Source organism: Lissotriton helveticus, chromosome 9, assembly GCF_964261635.1.
Source record: "Lissotriton helveticus chromosome 9, aLisHel1.1, whole genome shotgun sequence".
Lineage (NCBI taxonomy): Eukaryota > Metazoa > Chordata > Amphibia > Caudata > Salamandridae > Lissotriton > Lissotriton helveticus.
This window is the reverse complement of record NC_136070.1, coordinates 173,548,012-173,573,181: the sequence shown is the minus strand read 5'-3', so window position 1 is coordinate 173,573,181 and position 25,170 is coordinate 173,548,012. Positions and strand designations below refer to the sequence as shown.

Here is a 25,170-nt window from a genome sequence, read left to right as displayed (position 1 = left end):
GCGTGACATGCCAGATATGGGAACACATGGAGAGAAATATTGCCTTACAGCGGGAGACCCTATAGTCCAAAGCTCTGTTTTTAATATAAAGCAGGGCCTTCAGTGGTCATATCACTGAAAATATAAGATTTGAAAAAAATATTATTGTCTACAGGTGCTCGTGGAAGACAATTTCTATGAACTTGAATCTAGAGAATGCTAAAGTGATTCTGGTATTTTACTGACCTCTGCAGGTCGTTTTCTATGAAGAAAGGTAAATAGAGGCAGTATCCAGAAAAACTAAAAAAATAAAGTCCCTCAGGAGAAACAATTGTGGTATTTTACTGATCTTTGCTGGTCTTTTTCTATCAAGACAGTTAAATAGAGGCAGTGGAACAGAAAAAAAATCCCTAAGCGGAAGCAGACAAGTTCTAGAGCTGATCACCTGAACCCACAAAGTACATAAACATATAAGTATATACTAAAGTATGTATACTAAAGTATATACGAGAGGTCTCGAATGCTCGACCTAAAAACCAGATAGAGGGGATTATGAGTGCTATACGACTTGCTATAATATTAAAGACAGCAAGTAAAGCTCTTAAATCCTGGGATAACTAACTGAAATTAATAATACAGCCTTGGCCGGAGGCAGTGAAGGTTGTAATATACTATTCACTTGCCAATAAAAAGTCTCTGATAAATACAAAGTATTTGTTTTACTATAAGCTCATTTAAAGCTTCTACAGAGGAAGTATGTATAAAATGGGTAGAATATTCTCCCTTTGTATCAACTAATCCACAAACTGGCTGCTTACTGAAATTACAAGTGGTAATAGTAAAATCACCTGCCCATATAAATAGTATATGATGATTACATTTGATGGCCGATTTTGTCAAAGCATTGCCTTACTCAGTGGTTCTTAACCTGTGGTCCTAGATCCCTTGGGCGTCCACGAGGCCTACTCAGGAGGTCCACAGCTGGTTTACAGAATTAAATATTAAAATGAATAAAGTATATGAATAAAAAAGCTACTTTTTATATATGTGTGAATTGAACTAAATATTTCAATATTTGAGCATTTGAATCGTATATACTTGTTTTGTATTGTTTTGAGGCTCAAATTATAGGAATTGCTTTGGCCAAGGGTTCGAAATTAAAACTTTAAGAAGCACTGGTCTTACTGATCAATTTCTTCAGTCGACCGACTATCAAACTTATTATAATAAAAATTAATAGGTGAAAGGTTTGGTCTGTTGAGCCTTGCAAAGATGGGTGTACAATTCGGAACCAAGGCGTGCAACACACAATTTCCTCAGCAATCCCCCAACATGTGCAGTCATGCCATTTTTGGGAGTGCATAAGGGTGAACAAAAACACAGGGAGTGGAGGGTCCTAGGGGAAGTTTACCGACCTCAAAACTGCTATAACCCCTAATTACATCAATACACCAACACAAGATAGCAGTAAGTCAAAACAAGAAAATATGTAACTTAAGTATGTATCTGGATATAAATTTCAAACCAAGTGATAGAGAAGTTCTACCTTGTGGAACATCATCTAAGTGTACGAGTTCCCATCAGTCAACTCACGAGACCGCCCTTCATCATTTGGGGACCGTCACTTTTCAGAAAATCAAGTATCCACAATAGATTGGCAGATGTTATAAGCCTAATCTATATCAAACATAAGAGGTAAGCGTGTCTGTGGATGACTGAGTAGCAGTGCAAAAGAAAAAGTGAGAGTGAATCAGTGAACAAAAAGAAAAGTAATTGTTAAGATTGGGTAGTGACAGGGGAAAAAAACATTTATTCTGTACCCCTTCAGTCCCAAAGTATAAAAATCAGTGCAATAGTAGTGTAACAAAATAACTACTAGGGAGTATCTTAGGTCGACATGTTTCTGCAGACTGTTGGAGCCAGGTGGTCTCCCGCTGCTTCTTCAGGACCATGCTACTGCTTTAAAAAGAGAAATTAATATCACCTTAGACGTGATCTGTTACCATCTTCCTGACTTCATGGTACAATCATCCAAGGTGGGAAAACAGATACATACAGAAGAAACAAAAGAAACACACATGGCACTATTATTATATGCCTGAATCATAAAACAAATACAATTCCATTCACTGGCTGAAATACTGACAGCCACTACTGACAGTTTGAACTTATCATAGCCTTGCCCTGCTCACTCACCTTATTGGCAGGAAGGAATAACCCCACCTCACCTGGCTTCAGCTCAGGTACATGGAGCACCGCTCTGGCGGAGGGAATAAAAATGTATTTACACTGAGGAAATACAACACCATTAGACTGCAGTGATTGATCTGTCTGTAACAACCAACCAGTCAGCACCAAATATTTTCCATAAATCAAAAATGTTGTCAAATAATTTCGTTAATTGTCGCCAAATAATCTGTATTGTGACAATTTGCTAGTTAAAATACAGTCCTCACGAGCGGGATTGTTGGTGTTTAAAACAACTGCTCGTTCACACAACACTCACCGTCCCTTTAAATGACATCATTCATGAGTATATACCTTGCCATGTTCTACTCAAGTTGTCACTAACATCATGTAAATGAGCACGCTCTCGTTATGTTTAAATTAAAGTTATTAGATCGTAGTAACTCTTAAGCTCAGTTAGACTGGGCTACTCAATCGGCGTGCTTGCGCAACTCCACCCATCGGCGAAGGCATACAGACTGATAGGCATACTACGCGCTATGTCAGCAAATTGCCAATCGACCATCGAAGAAGACGTACTGATGACAAATCCGCTGCATGCTGCATACTAACCTCTCCGTCGGTACCCCGGACGTCCCTCTGGGCTGTCTATTGGGGAGGTACCGACGCGAAGAGGAATCACCATTTTGATTGTTTCCGAGGGCGGCGTTGCCACAGCGTATGACGTCATCAAAGCGAGCCACTCTCGGAGAGCCGGGTAATGTAGTTCCACGGGCCGGCATTGTAGTTTTCGCCGGAGAAAAGGCTTTATTCGCAACGATGGTAGACTAATTCATGTTACAAGTCATGATGATTAGACCTGATGATTAAACGGTCGTACAGTCGCCACAGGTCATGACTCAGGGCTATATATATATACTAACCCCTTAAACCTAATTTAGAACCTGGCAAAATCTTATTCCATACGGGATAGCGGTAAAAGGGAGCCTTTGACCAGACCACATAAGAGTGATAATAACTAACTCAGTCGCATCGATATGCTAAGACTCTAGTAGTATGTCCCAGTGTGTTGTGGTCTCGTGTGTGTGTTCAGATATCGTGTACCAATCAAACGCAGATAAATCTCGTAAAATTATGCTAAGGCTAACGCGAAAATCATTTAGAGAGACATCCAGGGGATGTCTTCATTTAGCCCTATATTATCTGTCTTCATCCTGAACACCCATTTTTGTTCACACCTGAACAAGAAAGTTGAGGTATCAACTCCCTGTGGAATCAGTGGTTGATCCAAAACTGTCTACCGGAGATCAGTCGGTAGGTGTCCCATTACTAAGAAGTGATTAGTTAGTTTAGTTGCTTGTTTCGAACACCTAACCGTACTCTTATGCTCCGAAATCCTCACCTTAATCTTTCTGGTTGTCATCCCTACATATTTCTTGTTGCAGGGGCATGTGATCAGATAAATCAGGTTCGTGCTATTACAGTTGGTGAACCTTCTTAACTGCCAAGGGCGATCTGTGCCTATATCGATGTTCAAGGTCTTAGTAGTTTGTGGGCAGGCAGCACAGCTGCCACATGGATAGTGACCAGTGACAGCTGGCATGTCCCAAAGGGTCCCTACAGCTCGAGGGGTGATGTCTTTGGGTCTGGTATGAATTAGTTGGTCTCTCAGACTCTTTCCCCTTTTGAAGGCAAACAAAGGAGGTGGTAGTATATCAGTGCCGTACTCAGGATTCTCCAGTGTTTCTTCACAATCTTCTGGATTTTATTGGATTGTGTGCAAAAGGTGTTAACGCACGTAATCCGTTCTTTTTTGGGCTTAGGGGGCAGAATCTCAAGCAAACTCTCTCTATTATTATTAGAGGCTCTTTTCTTGGCAGCACGGATAAGATGTTTAGGATAGTGTTTATCTGCTAAATTTGCCGCCAGAGTTTTAGAATGGGCCTCAAAAGCAGACTTAGTAGAGCAATTCCTCTGAATCCGGAGAAATTGCCCATAGGGCAAATTGTCCCTCAAGGCCTTGGGGTGACAACTTCTGTAGTCCAAGAGCGCATTTTTCGCTAAGGGTTTGCAATACAGTTCAGACTGGAGGCCAGTAGGGGTGGATGTGATCAATAAATCCAGAAAGGCCAATTGATGCTTATCGAATTCCATAGTGAACCTGAGAAAACGATTTCTCTCATTCAACCAAGTGAAAAAAAGCTGTAGGTCCTCAACCGTCCCACGCCACACCACCAGGAAATCGTCTATATACCTTTTCCACAGTCGCAGACTACCTAGATGTGGATTGGTGTCTGCGAAAATGTGGTCTCCCTCAAATTTATGTACATACAGGTTAGCGAGATTTGGAGCAAAAACGCTGCCCATGCTGGTCCCGCTAACCTGCAGGTAGATGGAATCCTCATACTGAAAAAAGTTTTCGGTCATGGCCACAGTGGCCAAGGTCATGATTAGTCTAACCGGTGTGATGGAATTCAGATCTCTCTCTGATAAAAGTCCTTCAATGACCTCCAACATCTCAGTCTGGGGGATGGACGTGTACAAACTTTCAACATCAAAAGACACCAAGATGTCAAGATCTTTGTCAAACTCAATGTCAGGTATAATCCTGAGGACATCTTTGGTATCCTTCAAATATGTGGGCATTTCCCTAACTAAGGGTTGCAAAAAGACGTCAACAAAAGTTGATAAAGGTTCTAAAAGTGAACCTATGCCCGATATAATTGGGCGACCTGGAGGCGGTCTTTGTGGCTTATGCACTTTTGGTAGTGTATAGAAATAAGGCATCTTAGGATTCGCAGTGCATAGATATTGAGCTTCTTTCTGGGTGACCCATCCCTCAGACAATGCTTCTTCTACTATGTGCCCAATCACTGTTGTTAGTCTCTCAGTGGGGTCACTAGTGAGTTTCCGATAAGCTCTGGTGTTATTAAGCTGTCGTAAACACTCCTGTCGGTAAATGCAAGTGTCCAGCAGGACTATCGCCCCACCTTTGTCAGCTGGCTTCACTGTCACTGCCTCGTTATTGGCCAGTGATCTTACTGCCTCTTGTTCTCTTTTAGGCATATTAATAAAATGACACTGTTGATGTTGATACAACTCCCTGGGATCATGGTCTACTGCTTCCTCAAAAGCAGCCACCTTAGGTGGGAGACATGCAGTTGTAGGATTAAATGTAGAAGGTTTTTTCAAACCTGTATTCCCATCAAGAGATGAGGTCATCAATTTTTGATCAGGTTTATTTGCAAAAAGATAATGTAATCTAATCTTACGAAATAATTTTCCCATTTCCATCTGGGCAAGGAAAGGATCCCCTCTATTCGTGGTTACGAATCCCAGACCTTTATTCAGGACATGTTCTTCCATATCAGTGAGAGTGTACGAGCTCAAATTGATTACAATGTTTGAGCTCCTGATGTCCCCGGCTGCTCCTGAGGTATCTTTTTCCCATTCCTCAGATCCATTGTCCGGGGGGGGAAGGTTCCAACGCACTTGCCCTTGTTGCTGTGCTCTCCGTCGTCCCCTCGACCTGCCTTGGCCCTGTCCTAAAAAAGGCTGTTGGTTGTATTCATGGTAGGGCTGTTGGCCAAAAGTTCCGCCGAGGGGTGGATACATGGGTGGACCCCATGGCGCAGGTTGACACCATGGTGGGAATTGAGGATAACCACCATGTTGGTTTTGGCCTCTCCAATTTCCCTCACGGTTACCTCTACCTCTGTTGGTGTTAGGTGTACTGGTATGGAAGTGTGACCTCATGTAATGTAACTGGTGCTATGTAAAGCGCTCTGATAACTGATTCGGTTCGGTTCTAGTTCGCGCTATATAAAACTCCGGAAAAAAAAAATGGTTCGAAGAATCAGAGTCAGTAGACCCTTCCTCAGAGCTGGATGTGCCATACGTTGATCCCCCTTTACGTCCATTTCTATTAAATGGCGGTGGTGTGTATGTGTCGCTCGTTTAGGGATACACCTTTTCTGTTGAGAATTTTGCAAGATGTTTCTTAAATTTTTCAAGTTTGTTGGAAAGTATAGAGTCTCTAAACTCTTTACTTGCTTTATTTCCCTCGTCCTGGCCTTTAGTGAAGGCTTTGCCTGAAATAGTTGTTCTGATTTGGCCTTCCAATGTCTGAATTTCCACTAAGATTTTATCGGCCGTGGTCTGCCTCGGCTGCGGGTCCATTTTAATCAATAGGGAATTTAACTAGTAACTGTAGTGTTTACTGCCTTAGTTGCAGCACACCACCAGTACTGAGATTTTCCTAGCAATCATGGCCACAAACCTAGGGTTAGCTTTTGATGAAGCTGAGGTACAGTCAATCCTAGCAGATAACTCAAGCATGTTAGAATTGATACCCACAGTACAAATAAACAGCAATGATGAATGGGCGAAAGTTTTGATACTTAAGAAGAACCAACAAAGAGTCTGTGCGCATGGGATATGCCTGGCAGAATACTTACGGGAGAACTGTGCTCCGAGTGGACTAATTGTTACAAATGCCCCACGCCTGTTCCTTGACGATAAAGATTTCCTAAGGGATTGGTATCTGATAGCCTGGAAATGCACCTGTGATTGGCTGGTGTTGATTATTAAGACCGCCAAAAAAACGGCCGATAAAATCTTAGTGGAAATGCAGACATTGGAAGGCCAAATCAGAACAACTATTTCAGGCAAAGCCTTCACTAAAGGCCAGGACGAGGGAAATAAAGCAAGTAAAGAGTTAAGAGACTCTATACTTTTCAACAAACTTGAAAAATGTAAGAAAGATCTTGCAAAATTCTCAACAGAAAAGGTGTATCCCTATACGAGCGACACATACACACCAACGCCATTTAATAGAAATGGACGTAAAGGGGGATCAACGTATGGCACATCCAGCTTTGAGGAAGGGTCTACTGACTCTGATTCTTCGAACCATACCAGTACACCTAACACCAACAGAGGTAGAGGTAACCGTAAGGGAAATTGGAGAGGCCAAAACCAACATGGTGGTTATCCTCAATTCCCACTATGGTGGCAACCCGCGCCATGGGGTCCACCCATGTATCCACCCATCGGCGGACCTTTTGGCCAACAGCCCTACCATGAATACAACCAACAGCCTTTTTTAGGACAGGGCCAAGGCAGGTCGAGGGGACGACGGAGAGCACAGCAACAAGGGCAAGTGCGTTGGAACCTTCCCCCCTGGACAATGGATCTGAGGAATGGGAAAAAGATACCTCAGGAGCAGCCGGGGACATCAGGAGCTCAAACATTGTAATCAATTTGAGCTCGTACACTCTCACTGATATGGAAGAACATGTCCTGAATAAAGGTCTGGGATTCGTAACCACGAATAGAGGGGATCCTTTCCTTGCCCAGAAGGAAATGGGAAAATTCTTTCGTAAGATTAGATTACATTATCTTTTTGCAAATAAACCTGATCAAAAATTGATGACCTCATCTCTTGATGGGAATACAGGTTTGAAAAAACCTTCTACATTTAATCCTACAACTGCAGGTCTCCCACCTAAGGTGGCTGCTTTTGAGGAAGCAGTAGACCATGATCTCAGGGAGTTGTATCAACATCAACAGTGTCATTTTATTAATATGCCTAAAAGAGAACAAGAGGCAGTAAGATCACTGGCCAATAACGAGGCAGTGACAGTGAAGCCAGCTGACAAAGGTGGGGCGATAGTCCTGCTGGACACTTGCATTTACCGACAGGAGTGTTTACGACAGCTTAATAACACCAGAGCTTATCGGAAACTCACTAGTGACCCCACTGAGAGACTAACAACAGTTATTGGGCACATAGTAGAAGAAGCATTGTCTGAGGGATGGGTCACCCAGAAAGAAGCTCAATATCTATGCACTGCGAATCCTAAGATGCCTTATTTCTATACACTACCAAAAGTGCATACGGCACAAAGACCGCCTCCAGGTCGCCCAATTATATCGGGCATAGGTTCACTTTTAGAACTTTTGTTGACGTCTTTTTGCAACCCTTAGTTAGGGAAATGCCCACATATTTGAAGGATACCAAAGATGTCCTCAGGATTATACCTGACATTGAGTTCGACAAATATCTTGACATCTTGGTGTCTTTTGATGTTGAAAGTTTGTACACGTCCATCCCCCAGACTGAGACGTTGGAGGTCATTGAAGGACTTTTATCAGAGAGAGATCTGAATTCCATCACACCGGTTAGACTAATCATGACCTTGGCCACTGTGGCCATAACTGAAAACTTTTTTCAGTATGAGGATTCCATCTACCTGCAGGTTAGCGGGACCAGTATGGGCAGCGTTTTTGCTCCAAGTCTTGCTAACCTGTATGTACATAAATTTGAGGGAGACCACATTTTCGCAGACACCAATCCACATCTAGGTAGTCTGCGACTGTGGAAAAGGTATATAGACGATGTCCTGGTGGTGTGGCGTGGGACGGTTGAGGACCTACAGCTTTTTTTCACTTGGTTGAATGAGAGAAATCGTTTTCTCAGGTTCACTATGGAATTCGATAAGCATCAATTGGCCTTTCTGGATTTATTGATCACATCCACCCCTACTGGCCTCCAGTCTGAACTGTATCGCAAACCCTTAGCGGAAAATGCGCTCTTGGACTACAGAAGTTGTCACCCCAAGGCCTTGAGGGACAATTTGCCCTATGGGCAATTTCTCCGGATTCAGAGGAATTGCTCTACTAAGTCTGCTTTTGAGGCCCATTCTAAAACTTTGGTGGCAAATTTAGCAGATAAACACTATCCTAAACATCTTATCCGTGCTGCCAAGAAAAGAGCCTCTAATAATAATAGAGAGAGTTTGCTTGAGATTCTGCCCCCTAAGCCAAAACAAGAACGGATTACGTGCGTTAACACCTTTTGCACACAATCCAATCAAATCCAGAAGATTGTGAAGAAACACTGGAGAATCCGGAGTACGGGCACTGATATACTACCACCTCCTTTGTTTGCCTTCAAAAGGGGAAAGAGTCTGAGAGACCAACTAATTCATACCAGACCCAAAGACATCACCCCTCGAGCTGTAGGGACCCTTTGGGACATGCCAGCTGTCACTGGTCACTATCCATGTTATGTTAAGGCCGTACTTTTAGAGCGCACGGCTGCCCAAGAGGGCGTCCCGGCGCTTTGGCAAAGAGACCTGAAACCTAAAAACACAAAAGGCAGCAGCACTACAGTCACAATGATTACGCGGAGAAGAGCAGGGTCTTCAGCTCTTTCCTGAAAGCCAGGAGACTCGTAGCTTTGCGTAGGGAGAGAGGGAGCTCGTTCCAGCATCGAGCTGCCACAAACTGAAAGGATCGTTCTCCCATCCGGACACGCTTGGCCGGGGGCACCTCCAATTTAGCCAAGTCGGCAGAACGTAACAACCTCCGCGGCACATAGAAGGCAGTCTGCTTCCTAATATAATTAGGGCCGATTGAATGAAGGGCTTTGAAGGCCAGCGTAAGAATTTTAAATCTAATTCTTTTAGAAATAGGCAACCAATGCAACCTATTCAGAAGCAGTTGAGCGCTGGCTCTCCTCGGCAGGCCGAAGATAGCTCTGGCCGCCGAATTTTGGACAATTTGCAGTCTGGCCAGGAGATACTTGGGCAGACCCGCAAAGAGCGCATTAGCGTAATCTAGCCTAGATCCCACTAACGCCTGGACTACTGTCTTCCGATATTGTAGGGACAGCAGAGGAAGAAACTTCCTCAGCATCTTGAGGATGCCAAAACATTTCCCGGATATCCCCATGATGTGTGGGCGAAAGGAGAGATCATCATCAAGCACCACTCCCAGATTTTTCACTTGGGAAGATGATTTCTCCGGGGGGAACATATCCTGGGGCCACCAGGACTTCCAGGCCGGGTTAGGGGCACAGCCGAAGAAAAGCAGCTCAGACTTATCCGAGTTGCACTTCAGGCTGTGCCGCTGAAACCACGCAAAAACTGCGCTCAAACAGCTCTTAATCCTGTCGCCGTCAAAATGTGGCAGCTGTGCTGCCTGCCCACAAACTACTAAGACCTTGAACATTGATATAGGCACAGATCGCCCTTGGCAGTTAAGAAGGTTCACCAACTGTAATAGCACAAACCTGATTTATCTGATCACCTGCCCCTGCAACAAGAAATATGTAGGCATGACAACCAGAAAGATTAAGGTGAGGATTTCGGAGCATAAGTGTACGGTTAGGTGTTCGAAACAAGCAACTAAACTAACTAATCACTTCTTGTTAATGGGACACCTACCGACTGATCTCCGGTGGACAGTTCTGGATCAACCACTGATTCCACCCGGAGTTGATACCTAAACTTTCTTGTTCAAAAATGGGTGTTCAGGATGAAGACAGATAAAATAGGGCTAAACGAAGACATCCCCTGGATGTCACTCTAAATGATTTTCGTGTTAGCCTCAGCATCATTTTACGAGATTTATCTGCTTTTGATTGGTACACGATATCTGAACACACACACGAGACCACAACACACTGGGACATACTACTAGAGTCTTAGCATATCGATGCGACTGAGTTAGTTATTATCACTCTTATGTGGTCTGGTCAAAGGCTCCCTTTTACCGCTATCCCGTATGGAATAAGATTTTACCAGGTTCTAAATTAGGTGTAAGGGGTTAGTATATATATATAGCCCTGAGTCATGACCTGTGGCGACTGTACGACCGTTTAATCATCAGGTCTAATCATCATGACTTGTAACATGAATTAGTCTACCACTGTTGCGAATAAAGCACTTTTCTCCGGCGAAAACTACAATGCCGGCCTGTGGAACTACATTACCCGGCTCTCCGAGAGTGGCTCGCTTTGATGACGTCATACGCTGTGTCAATGCCGCCCTCGGAAACAATCAAAATGGTGATTCCTCGTCGCGTCGGTACCTCCCCAATAGACAGCCCAGAGGGACGTCCGGGGTACCGACGGAGAGGTTCGTATGCAGCATGCAGCGGGTTTGTCACTCAGTACGTCTTCTTCGATGGTTGATTGGCAATTTGCTGACATAGCGCGTAGTATGCCTATCAGTCTGTATGCCTTCGCCGATGGGTGGAGTTGCGCGAGCACGCCGATTGAGTAGCCCAGTCTAACTGAGCTTAAGAGTTACTACGATCTAATAACTTTAATTTAAACATAACGAGAGTGTGCTAGTTTACATGATGTTAGTGACAACTTGAGTAGAACATGGCAAGCTATATACTCATGAATGATGTCATTTAAAGGGACGGTGAGTGTTGTGTGAACGAGCAGTTGTTTTAAACACCAACAATCCCGCTCGTGAGGACTGTATTTTAACTAGCAAATTGTCACAATACAGATTATTTGGCGACAATTAACGAAATTATTTGACAACATTTTGATTTATGGAAAATATTTGGTGCTGACTGGTTGGTTGTTACAGACAGATCAATCACTGCAGTCTAATGGTGTTGTATTTCCTCAGTGTAAATACATTTTTATTCCCTCCGCCAGAGCGGTGCTCCATGTACCTGAGCTGAAGCCAGGTGAGGTGGGGTTATTCCTTCCTGCCAATAAGGTGAGTGAGCAGGGCAAGGCTATAATAAGTTCAAACTGTCAGTAGTGGCTGTCAGTATTTCAGCCAGTGAATGGAATTGTATTAGTTTTATGATTCACGCATATAATAATAGTGCCATGTGTGTTTCTTTTGTTTCTTCTGTATGTATCTGTTTTCCCACCTTGGATGATTGTACCATGAAGTCAGGAAGATGGTAACAGATCACGTCTAAGGTGATATTAATTTCTCTTTTTAAAACAGTAGCATGTAATGGTCCTGAAGAAGCAGCGGGAGACCACCTGGCTCCAACAGTCTGCAGAAACATGTCGACCTAAGATACTCCCTAGTAGTTATTTTGTTATACTATTGCACTGATTTTTATACTTTGGGACTGAAAGGGTACAGAATAAATGTTTTTTTTCCCCTGTCACTACCCAATCTTAACAATTACTTTTCTTTTTGTTCACTGATTCACTCTCACTTTTTCTTTTGCACTGCTACTCAGTCATCCACAGACACGCTTACCTCTTATGTTTGATATAGATTAGGCTTATAACATCTGCCAATCTATTGTGGATACTTGATTTTCTGAAACGTGACGGTCCCCAAATGATGAAGGGCGGTCTCGTGAGTTGACTGATGGGAACTCGTACACTTAGATGATGTTCCACAAGGTAGAACTTCTCTATCACTTGGTTTGAAATTTATATCCAGATACATACTTAAGTTACATATTTTCTTTTTTTGACTTACTGCTATCTTGTGTTGGTGTAGTGCATAAGGGTGGCCTTTTGGCCCACTAGCTCCCTTGAAATTGCATGCGCAATTTGCGATTACCTTTTTGGTAATCGCAAATTGCAAGTGGTTTCCCATTCATTCCAATGGGCCTCTATTAGTGAATCGCAATTTGCAATTCGCTAATACGGAATGTGTAGGAATCAGAATTTATTTAGCGATTCCTACATGCATAGGGAATTGCGTGTCCTTAATAGCGATTCCTTAAAAATCGCTATTAAGGAATCTCAATTGCTTATGTTGATGTATGTACTCCAACAGCTCTTGTTTTCAGTAGTACAATTGCTTAGAGTAGGAAAAATAACTTTAGCACTGGGCAGAATTTAGGCCACAACAGATGGATCCATTTCATGGAGGTGGGAGTCATCAGATCCATGTGTGGTGCGCTGTCACTCAGTGTCTTATGTGGTATCGAGAGGTGCAAATCGATTTTGTAGCTAGAGGTTAAACGACGTTAGTCAGAAAGAAATTCCCTTTGGGCAGGTTCACAATAGTACATAAGTACTCACAGACATACAAATAACTACCAAACAGCCCACATATCACACGGAAGCAATGTAAACAGGTGAAAGTTACAGTATATGTGAAAACACTCTAAAAATATTTCAAATTGTTAAAACAATTTATTAAAGATACATTACATCAAATAAAAACTAAAAATTGGGAAACACATGAGGACTGTACAATAATCAGTAAAAACAACATTCAAGTAAAAAAGGAGTGTACAGGGAGAAAGGATAAAACTCAAACAGAAGACAATAATTTTGAATTTCTCCTTAATTTGTATTCCCAGATTCGCTCCTTAGGCGTCGACGCGTTTCGGCGGTGCATTCAATTTAATCCGCCTTCATCAGGACAGTATATACATAACGTTTCCCAAATAATTTCTGAAATTTAAATAAGACCAGTCTTAGGCTTAATTAATAAACATAGAAGATCTACTCAACTTGCAGAAATATGAAGACACAATCTTTAAAGACGTAATGTTTCCAGCTCATTTCGCTAACACACATATATATACATTGCTTCCAGAACAAAGAACATACATCATGCTCATACATGTATACTACATTTGTAGTCTGAAGATAGTAGTTCGTCATTTTTGGTAATAACCTCATGATTAAGGACATTGAACTCATATGTTCGTGCCTAAATTAGAATCCAGGAACATTTGATTTTCCATGAATACTGATAAACCGAATTTACCAAGACTAAACATGTTAGAGGTGGCAAGAAAGGAGAGCAATGATGTATCACCTACCTCGAACGAGGGATAAATCTAAAATGTATTATAAGGGGTATTCAGCCTCCTTATCATCAAGTCAAGATATTCGTCCAGCGAATTATTTTCCTCTATATGTACAAACACCTAGTCAGAGAAAGTAAGTATAAATATATTAAATGGCTTGTATGTAAATTGATGTTCTCTATTTGTATATCATAGCACTAGGGTCACTGGCTGAATGCTACAAAGTAAAAGACTCATGCTATTCAATTGTCTTAAGGCATAAGGCATAAGGCATACTGTTTGTAAGTATGTCTTACGGCATGTCTTAAGTATGTCTTAAGGCATACTTACAAACAGTTAAAAAGCTAGTTCGTAAGCACGCTCAATTATAGCAATCACATTGGATATAATTGGGGCACAACCATTTTTAACGTGCGTTAATTAACGGGCACACTACAACAGAAGGGAGAGATGAGCGGTTCACTGCCCCAATTGCCGTGGATAGTGACGTATAGTGATTAACAGTGGATACATACAATTCGGTGTTCTGATGACCCTAGTGCTATGATATACAAATAGAGAACATCAATTTACATACAAGCCATTTAATATATTTATACTTACTTTCTCTGACTAGGTGTTTGTACATATAGAGGAAAATAATTCGCTGGACGAATATCTTGACTTGATGATAAGGAGGCTGAATACCCCTTATAATACATTTTAGATTTATCCCTCGTTCGAGGTAGGTGATACATCATTGCTCTCCTTTCTTGCCACCTCTAACATGTTTAGTCTTGGTAAATTCGGTTTATCAGTATTCATGGAAAATCAAATGTTCCTGGATTCTAATTTAGGCACGAACATATGAGTTCAATGTCCTTAATCATGAGGTTATTACCAAAAATGACGAACTACTATCTTCAGACTACAAATGTAGTATACATGTATGAGCATCAGGGGCGCAACTAGGTCTTAATTTCGGGGGGGGCTAACATGGCAAATGAAGGGGCGTGGCTAATGTTAATCAATGGGGTGGGGCTAAAATGGCAGATAATCAGGATTGATTAATGCTCAGGTCAAGCGGAGAAAACATGCAACCCTAAAATTACCCCCTCGCACCCCAAAACCCATTACCACCCTGAACCCTGAAATCATCCCCCTAGAACCCCAAACCGCATACTCGCGCTGATCCCTAAAATTACACCCTCACCCCCCAAAACCCTTACCCACCCTGAACCCTAAAATTACCTCTGGCACCCCAAAACCCATACCCGCACTGATCCCTAAAATTACTCCCTTGCCCCCTCAAATCTATTACCACCCTGAACCCCCAAATTACCCCCCTAGCACCCCACAACCCATACCCACCCTGAACCCTAAAATTACCCCCTGGCACCCCAAAACCCATTACCACTCTGAACCCTAAAATCAACCCCTGGAGCCCCAAAACTCATACCCGCGCTGATCCTTAAAATTACACCCTTGCCCCCCCAAAACCCATACCCACCCTGAACCTTAAAATTACCCCTGGCACCCCAAAACCCATACCCATGCTGAACATTAAATTCTCCCCTGGCACCCCAAAACCCATACCCACCCTGAACCCTAAAATTGCCCCCTGACACCCGAAATTCCACACCCACCCTGAAACCTAAAATGTCCCCCCCTCACACCCCAAAACCCATTACCACTCTAAACCCTAAAATGACCCGCTGGCACCCCAAAACCCCTACCCACCCTGAACGCTAAAATTGCCCCCCTGATATCCAAAAACCCACACCCACCCTGAACCCTAAAATTCCCCCCTCACATGCTAAAACCCATACCCACCCTGAACCCTACAATTAACTCCATAGCGCCCCAAAACCCTTAACCACCCTAAACCATAAAATTACCCCTGGCACACCAACACCCATACTCACCCTGAACCCTAAAATTACCCCAGGTTCCCCAAAACCCATATTCACCCTGAAGCGTAAAATTACCCCTGGCACCCCAAAACCCACACCCACCCTGAACCCCTAAATTGCCCTCCTGGCCCCCAAAACTCATACCGATCCTGAACCCTAAAATTACCCCCTGGCCCCCAAAACCCATACCGATCCTGAACCCTAAAATTACCCCCTGGCACACCAAAACCCATTACTACCCTGAACCCTAAAATTACTACCCTGCACCCTAAAACCCATACCCACTCAGAACCCTAAAATTACCCCCAGGCACCCCAATCCGTAACCCACCCTGAACCCTAAAATTACTCCCTGGCACCCTAAAACCCACACCCACCCTGAACCCTAAAGTTACCCACTAGCACCCCAAAAAATGAACTCTGCAACCTTACACTACATTTGCATATTCGGAGGGAACTCTCCTCTTTGACGTTGGGCTGATCAGCAGCACTGTGTCCTGGCATCCAGCCCCTCCCGAAAATCTCAGTGTGGACAGGTGCGGGCCAAATGTTTCCTGGTTTCTCCTTACCAGGGCCTCCTCTGCTTCTGCGTGTGTTTTAGCGCCCTGGATGTGAATTCCCTACAAGTGCACAGACAGCAGGGGGAAAGGGATGTCCAGTGCAGGTGAAGCTTTTCCTTTGTAAATTAATTCCTGCTGGCGTCATAGCCCAGGGTGTGATGTCTGTGCACTTGTATGGAATACACATCCATACAAGTGCACAGACAGCAAACCCTGGGCTATGACACCAGCAGAAATTAATTAACAAAGGAAAAGCATCACCTGCACTGGCCGTCCCTTTCCCCCTGCTGTGTGCATCTTCCCACTCCCACCCCATGCTGAACACATCAAGTGATTAGGTGAAATCCCTGCCTTCAGGCATGGATATCACCTCAGTGCCAGTAAAGGAAAACAAGAGGTGGGGGCTGGGGGTTCCCTGAAACTAAGAGGCTGGCTGGCTCGGGCTGCTGGGCCTCTCAAAAAGCATCATAAAAATGATTTTCTCGGCTCCGATGCGCAGTTATTTCAGTGCGTGTCAAATTAGCCCGGGCTGAAGTAGACGACGGGGGGGGCTGAAGCCCGGTGAGCCCAATGGGTGTTGCGCGCCTGATGAGCATGATGTATGTTCTTTGTTCTGGAAGCAATGTATATATATGTGTGTTAGCGAAATGAGCTGGAAACATTACGTCTTTAAAGATTGTGTCTTCATATTTCTGCAAGTTGAGTAGATCTTCTATGTTTATTAATTAAGCCTAAGACTGGTCTTATTTAAATTTCAGAAATTATTTGGGAAACGTTATGTATATACTGTCCTGATGAAGGCGGATTAAATTGAATGCACCGCCGAAACGCGTCGACGCCTAAGGAGCGAATCTGGGAATACAAATTAAGGAGAAATTCAAAATTATTGTCTTCTGTTTGAGTTTTATCCTTTCTCCCTGTACACTCCTTTTTTACTTGAATGTTGTTTTTACTGATTATTGTACCGTCCTCATGTGTTTCCCAATTTTTAGTTTTTATTTGATGTAATGTATCTTTAATAAATTGTTTTAACAATTTGAAATATTTTTAGAGTGTTTTCACATATACTGTAACTTTCACCTGTTTACATTGCTTCAGTGTGATATGTGGGCTGTTTGGTAGTTATTTGTATGTCTGTGAGTACTTATGTACTATTGTGAACCTGCCCAAAGGGAATTTCTTTCTGACTAACGTCATTTGTGGAACCCTGTCCCTTTGGTTTTGGGGTCCCTCTCTCTTTTATTAGAACTAGAGGTTAAAACCAGAGTGCATGTTTCGCCTACCCAAAGGGGACTCAAAAGGAGAATAATTGGGTTGGTAAAAATAAGATGGCCTATAAAAATACACCAGCGGTGCCCACATATTAAAGCTTTTTGTGAACATAAAGTTAGAAATATGGAGAGAACTATTTTTTGGGTGGGTGGAAGAAGGCAGGACATTAGGCAAGAATGAAAAAAATACAAATTTAAGAGCACTTTTGCATCAGATTGTCTTATGCATCTACTCACACCTGTTACAATTCTGTGTACGAAAATGCTTTCACAAGTAAGATCTCCTGGAAATCTGTGACTGACTTTTTGAGGATTACGGAAAATCTTTCAGAATTCCAAGGAAGTAGAAAATTGGCCCCTAATGTGTGAGTGAAACAACTGAAAGAAAATGCCCGATTTTGTCAACAGCCGTTTGTGAATCTCTTAAGTATTGTCCAGAATTCTTTCTTTAGCCATATGACTATAACCCTGTGTACTTTGCACTTCATTATTTATTTATCGAAATTAAAAGGCTGGATTGCCTATACCTGGATCGCAATCTGTGATACATAATATTTGTACATGTCCAGACCTGTGATCTTAACCAGCCACTCTTTGTTACTGGATCTAGTCAGGACCACAGGAATCTGAGAAGTACACGTATCGGTGCGCAAACACTTGATCATAAAGCCCCTGAGGGATGTAGAGCCATTGAAAGTGATTACAAGGCTTACAATCAGTTGATCACAACCTAGGAAAGCTGTACAGATATCATGTTGCAGTGTTGACCAGAAACCCCTATGTGCATGCCCCCTGCCTTAATCTATGGTTCTGTACGATGTGAAAAGTGTGAGTGACATCTATGATGTTTTCCTTCTCAGAATTCAGTATTGCACTCAGGAGATGATTTTCTTTCGTGAAGATATTGTAAACAAAATGTGCAGAAATTGTGTGCGGTTTCCAAGTTCCAGCTTGGACATTCCAAACCATGTAAGTGAACAATGTGCTCCAACACCTGTATAAATTGTGTACTAAATGCTTGCCTTTTTATTTAGAAGATTTTATAGAGCGCGAACAAGATCCTTGCGGATATCAGAGCGCTTTACAATGAACAAAGTTGATAATAACAAATGAATAGTAAGGCACAGTATAGCAAACAAGCATCGGATAAAATAAAATAAAACACACGCAAGTCGTAAAAATACAAAAGCATGGGATCATAGTTGTTCAAGAACATAAACAGAGAGTCTCGGAAGAAAAGTTTTAGGGCTGGGGAGAGTGGTCAAGTAAATTTTGTCATGAGAATCACTTTTACTTCTTTTTTGAAAGATACGAAAGAAGAGTTCAGTCTGGTTTCAGGGGGAAGAGAATTCCAAATCCTAGGCGCAATCCCAGAGAAGGAACGTTTATGTTTTTTTTTTTGGATCTTTGAGGTTTCAGGAGAAGGTTATCTGCACCCCTAGAGGACCTTGAACCCCCAGAGATTGTCAATTTCTGTGCGAGATAAATGGGTGCCTTGTGGTGTAAGGCCTTATGTGTAATGCAAGCAATTTTTAAGTGAATTCGTGCTTCAAGCGGGAGCCAGTTCAGGGCTTTTAGGTCAGGGGAGATGTGGGAACGTTTTTCGAACCATTGATGAGTCTTGCCGCAGAGTTTAATGATGCTCTAAGGGGAGCTGTAGATGCCGTAATCCACACGGGGGATAACTAGCGCTTGTACAGCCTGATTGAAATCGTTGACTGGTAAGAATGGCTTCAATTTCCTGAGAATGTTTAGCTGGAAGTTTGCTCCCTTTGTCGCGTTGCTAACGTGTTTCTGTATGGTGAGATTGCTGTCCACAGTTATTCCCAATGATTTTGCTGAATCCACAATAGTTGGATGCACGTTGAGCGCAGTGAGGTGTTGAATTAAGTTTTGCATCACAGGGATTTTAGCGGGGGAGGCTATAAGGAGAAATTCCGTCTTTAGAGCGTTCAATTTGAGATGATTTTCTACCAACCATGTTTGGGTGTTTGAGTGTGGAGTTAAGCTGTTTAATGTCTTCTAAGGTGTTAATCTTGAGATACAGTTGTGTATCATCAGCGTACATATGATATTGCACGTTAGTCGCTTGAAGAATTACGGTGAGCGGCTCCATGAACAAGTTAAACAATGTCGGTGAAAGTGAGGATCCTTGGGGGACGCCCAGCCCTACTGGAACTGGGTTGGAGAGAGTGTTGTTAATCTTGAATTGTTGTGTTCGATTATGAAGAAAGGAGGTAAACCAATTTAGCACTGGTCCTGAAAGACCCATCCTCAGTCTGAGCAGATCCAGCAAACTCTCGTGTTTGACCGTATCAAAAGCTGAGGAGAGGTCCAGCAGGATGAGTAGGCATGCGCCGTTCTGGTCCAGGATTTGAAGTGCATCATCAATGATGTGAGTCATGGCTGAATCCGTACTGTAGCCTGCTCTAAAGCCTGATTGGTAGTTACTGTTATTGTGATTTAGTATGAACAGAAATAATTGCATCATGCTTTTTTAATAATGGATTAAGGCAATACGTACACAATGCTTATAAAAGATTATGGTTCACTGTGTTCAGTCTCAATATCCACCAACATTCTAATGGACAACTTCTTGTATATTTATTTAACATTCTTTGTTACAAATGTATACTATAACTTGCTAATCCATGAGAAGAGGTCTTCAGAAATCCTTAGTGGGCTAGTAGTGCACAGGGGAGGGTGCTGAAGCTCACTGTTGAAGTGCCTCCCCTTCTAACATTATGAGAGCAGAGGTGGTCTGAGTTTAAAAGTGGGTGAAGGTAGCATGCAAAGAAGTTTTATGTTTTATCTTGCCACCTACTCCTTCTTTCTTGTACCTATCTGTGCTCAGGCGCTGCCAGGGACAAGGGTCCTTCAGATGCTCAAAAGGGACTGTATCTGGGAAAAATGTATGCGAAGGATCAAGTGTGGGAGGTGTAAATCCTGTTTGAGCATGGAACAAGATGAAAATAGGGGCAATATTGGACTTAATCTATTCACCTATTCTCCCACTGCCTTATTATCCAAGACTGAGTATGAGGCATGAGAAGAAAGTGGTGGCTCAGCTGCACTCTCTTAATTTATCGAAGTAGGCACATTTATACTCGGTCAGTAACTTAACCACTTTCAGTATTGTCACAGGCAAAGAAAAAATACACCTCTTGGTGCCTTCCATGTTATTGCCTTCAAATGGCATGCAAGACTGAGTAGTCTACCTTCTGTTTTGAACACACTGTACTGGAAACGGTAAAACAGCTAGTGGCTGCTAAATTGACAAGGCGTTTTATATCGCTCCTATATAGTTCCATGCAGGAAGAAGCCCCAAGTTTCTACCCTACCGAAGGATCAAATGATTAAAATCACTGAAGAAGACTAGAAGTTTTGCTGCACACAAACAGGAAAGCCCCTGAGTTAATGCATTATCCATTTTAAGTTCCTGCACAGGTTTTATAGTATTCCTACGAGTATCTGGAGGTGTGGTGCTAGGGAGGATTCTAATTGTGACAGATTTGAGATGCGAGATGCTGTCTTTCTGCTTTTGGCCTGATATTACAATTGAGATCAGATATATTGGTGTTAAGTTATGACATCCCTTTCCAAGATGATAGATAAGTGCCAATGGATCCTAGGATTCTACTGGGTGAAAGATATGTCTAAAGCAGTCTGGAAATTCACAGGCATGGCACTTGGGTTAGCTAAAAGACAGGTTGCTCGTCAGTGGGAAGGAGGCCAAGGTGCATGTTACAATTATTATGTTATACTTATTGGATGAAGGCTCTTATCTACTTCAAAGAGTAACTTGAACTATACTCGAACAGATGTGTCCGCTGCCACTTGCTTTCTGCTGAAGTGCAGGTTGATATTCCATAATGTAAAAAAAAAAGTGTGATATGAGAAGGGCCTTCAGCTTATATTGTCTCTGTATTTATGCGGGTTGTATATGGGATGGAGATCATAGAACCAGTGTCAATAGTAACATACAAGATGAAAAGGGAATTGATGAACCAGCACCAGCCTCAGGTGCTATGGACGACTCCAGCATGTCCTAGCACTTATGGCCTTAAATCACTCTGGTGCTCGCACCTGATGATTTTCCTTTAATTTATTTTAGCCTCGGAGCTGTGGAAGACCTTCACCTGCAACTGAGGCAGTTTTTTTTCTCTCTGAAATGCTAATTAGCGTGCTGACGTGATTTCAGAGTAAGCTGATCGTCTCTTTTCACTTTCACTGCATTGGTCCTCAGGGGCATATCTCAGCGCCCTGAGCATCGATGCAGGTGGGAGGGGTATCATTGGAGAGGGGAGAATCTCTCCTTTCCAATGGTACCTTTCCCTAGTGGATCCCTGCTTGGGGATCAACACGTGGGCGAGCCCCAAGCAGAGATCCATCTACTAGACATCAGTGACTATTTTTTGAGGGGGTAGCTGCCCCTTTGCAATGAACTAGTGCTCCCCTCTCCCCATGTCCTAAAGTCTTTCTGCCCCCCATCCCCTCCCCCCAGGGAGAAGGGCAGAAAGCCCACTAGGCACCAGGGACCATTTGTTTTGTAGCAAAATGGGAGAGGGTGGCCCTCCTAGGTACTTGGCTTAACCCCCACTCACGCACATAAGCCCCAGCAGTCTTTCTGCTCCCTCCGTCTGGGGAAGATAGGTGTTTCCTGGCAATCTGCCCCCGGCGGGAGACAGAAAGCCCATTAAACCATAAGGAAATGTATTTGGAAAGGGGGGGGACAGCCCCCTTGCAATGGACTAATGCTCCCTCCTCCTCCAAGGCCTAAACGTCTTCCCTCTAGATAACAGGGATTTTGTTTGGGGAAAAATAGGTGCGGTCAGCCCTCCCAGGCATCGGGCCTAGCCCTCAAACAACCCGAATAACATCAGTAGTCTTTCCCCCCCCCCATATCGGTGGCAGATAGTAGGTGTCTTCCTCAGATCTCCCCCGGCGGGGCAGATATCACACTAGACTGACAGGCAGAGCATTTTGAGGGGGTGGGGGTAGTAGCCCCTGCATTGGGCTAATGCTCTCTCTCCTCCCAGGCCCAGAAGTCTTTCTGCCTCCCGAGGCTAGATTGCTGATTATTACCTCTAGTCTGTCCTCCTGTTAGGGGGATTTATTTTCCAATTTTTTGGTCCCACCCAGCCAATTAGTTCTGGAGGGTCATCTATTTTATTTTAGATTTTTTGTATTTTTAGAAAAACATTACACAGTCTCATTTGTATATATCATCAAAAAGACAAACAGCAAACAGTGAAAATATACATATAAACAAGTGAAGTGTGCAATAATGTACAAGTGCTATACAGGTTTTCTCACACGCGCCACCACTCCTCCCCCTGTGACGTGGGAGCCCAGATCCACCCCTCTGGCTTCAGCTGCAAGCTGAATACAGAAAGCTAAATGATAATAACAAACTTTACTATCATTTTATATTTTGTATTCAGGTTGCAGTTCAAGCAGTGGGGTGATGCTCCTCTGCCTAAGTGGAGGAGTCGCCACTGTATGGGTACCTGAATTGGGCGAAGTTCGATTATCGTTCTACTTCTATGCTGAATGACTTCATTTTTCAGGCTCTGGTCAGCTGCCACCTAGGGAAACCTACCAAAGCCTGGCATTTCTGAAAACTAAACACCTAGGTCAGTCCAAGATGGTGTGCCTTGGATGGATCTCATCACATTTTCTTACACACAAAGCCCTGCAAATCTTAAACTTTGACTAAAATTGTACATTTTCCTTGCATTTCTTTGACATTAACTTCCGGAAACCTCAGGGATCCACAAAATTCCTACCACCCTGCCTACCCCCACTTTCCCCAATAAAAATGTTGCCTCACTTGTATGGCTGGGCCTAGATTCATTGGTACAAAAGCCCCAAAATGCAATGTAGAGAAAATGCCAATAGGGGTCACTCTAGTGTTTTGACCCGGGCTTGGTGGCCATACAGGGAAACTTAGCAAACCCAGACATTTCTGAAAAACTAGACATCCTTGGTGGTCCAGGGTGGTGTGGCGCGCGTGGATTCCACAACATTTTTGTACCCACAATGCTGTGCAAATCTCAAACTTTGACTAAAATCACACTTTTCCCCTGCATTTCTATGACCTAAACTTGGAAAACTGAAAGATCCACAAAATTCCTACCACTCAGCATTCCCCTACTTGTCCCAATAGAAATGCTACCCCACGTGTGTGACTTGGCCCAGTGTCCCCAAAAGGCACAAATCAAACCGGGTCAATAAGAGTCATTCTGCGAGACTCCCATTGACCTTGGTTTGATACATGCCTGCTGCATGCACTAGGCCAAGCCACAAAAGTGAGGTAGCATTTTTATCAGGGACAAGTTGGAAAACTTTAGGTGGTAGGAATTTTGTGTATTTATGCCACAACTCCACTGAAACGATCAACTAAGGTAGTATAATTGTCTGTATTAAAGGTTGCAGACAGGTCTAGAAGCACGAGGCCAACTCAAAAACCCTGATCTTGGATGGACCGTAGTTCATCAATAGTAGTCACAAGGAAAGTTCCTGCGCTGTGCCTAAATCCTAAGGCTGTGTATGACCTGGCAAGAGCATCATTATTGCAGAGAATGGAGGCCAGTCACTTGGAAGGGGGCTGCACCATTATTTTAGAAACTGTCTACAATAGGGTAATGGGTTCCAGGTCTCTGGTAAAGATATTCTTTTATGAACATTGTTGCTACTTTTAGTATAAAATGTCATTCTAAAGGAAGTGGTCTGAAAATGACATTTATTTATTAACATTACATTGCTTTTGATGGTGTTGCACATGTACTAATAGCACTGCTTGAAAATTGCGTCATCTGTTGAAGAGCAATTTTTATTAAACCTAGTTCTGTGTATTTTAATATATGTATTTCTACACATATAATTTCTGACTATGCATTTGAATCTATATGGTTCAAAATAATTTAAAACAAATTAAAGAAGACACAATTTGGATAGATGGATTTAATGATAGGTTTTTGCGTACAAATACTGCCATGCAAAGTTTTCTCATCAAGAATTTGATTGCAAATATTGCAGTGATATTATCAATGATGCCTTAGAAGATGTCATGAGTGATGTAATTTGTGGAGTAATTAGCAGTGCATGTCAAGGGCACAAGTTAAAGTTCCCTTAAGATATGAGTTATAGTTAGTTGAGATTACTATAACTGGTGAGTTTCAGTGGTTTTGTATATTTAAAGCGCTCATTTTTAACTGACATTCTCATCAAACTATAACAACTCTCCAACCTGTGATTTTTCAGTGACCTTCTATGTTTTTGTTAACGTAAAGAAATATTCAATTACCATACGTGAAGCCGAACACTGCCTCCAATTTTGTTCGGCTGGGGGTTGGTCTCAAGCACTGGCCTGCGGCCAGGTTCTGCATCCAATCCCTTCCCTGCAGGCCCAATTCCCATCACCCATCACCTCAGGCACATAAGCTCCTATATATAAAGCAGATCTATCTTCTTTCTCCAGAACACTCCATTTTAACCAAATGTATATTTCAATAATTCACCCAATTCAATGTTTATCAATATTGACTATTAAAAAAATATTTAATAAAGTTGTATTAAAATATGTCTTAGACTCTTTCTTTTTATATAGTTTTTAAAATTACATTTTATAGGTGAAAAATGTGAAAATAAATAGTCAGAGACACATTTTTTCTTTTAATATTTTTCAGCCCAAAAATGCAATCATTAAAACAACCACAAGAGGCTTGTA

The 25,170-nt window shown here is 42.6% G+C and overlaps 1 protein-coding gene across 4 annotated transcripts in view; it reads left to right on the top strand.

Moving 5' to 3' along the window:
• POLE2 (DNA polymerase epsilon 2, accessory subunit) overlaps positions 1-25,170 on the top strand; it is a 490,721-nt gene that overhangs the window by 378,617 nt on the left and 86,934 nt on the right. For all 4 annotated transcript variants that reach the window (XM_078659706.1, XM_078659707.1, XM_078659704.1 and 1 more), the window contains one exon: positions 18,299-18,407. In XM_078659706.1, the coding sequence (XP_078515832.1) occupies positions 18,299-18,407 (109 nt within the window). The remainder of the gene's footprint in view (positions 1-18,298; positions 18,408-25,170) is intronic.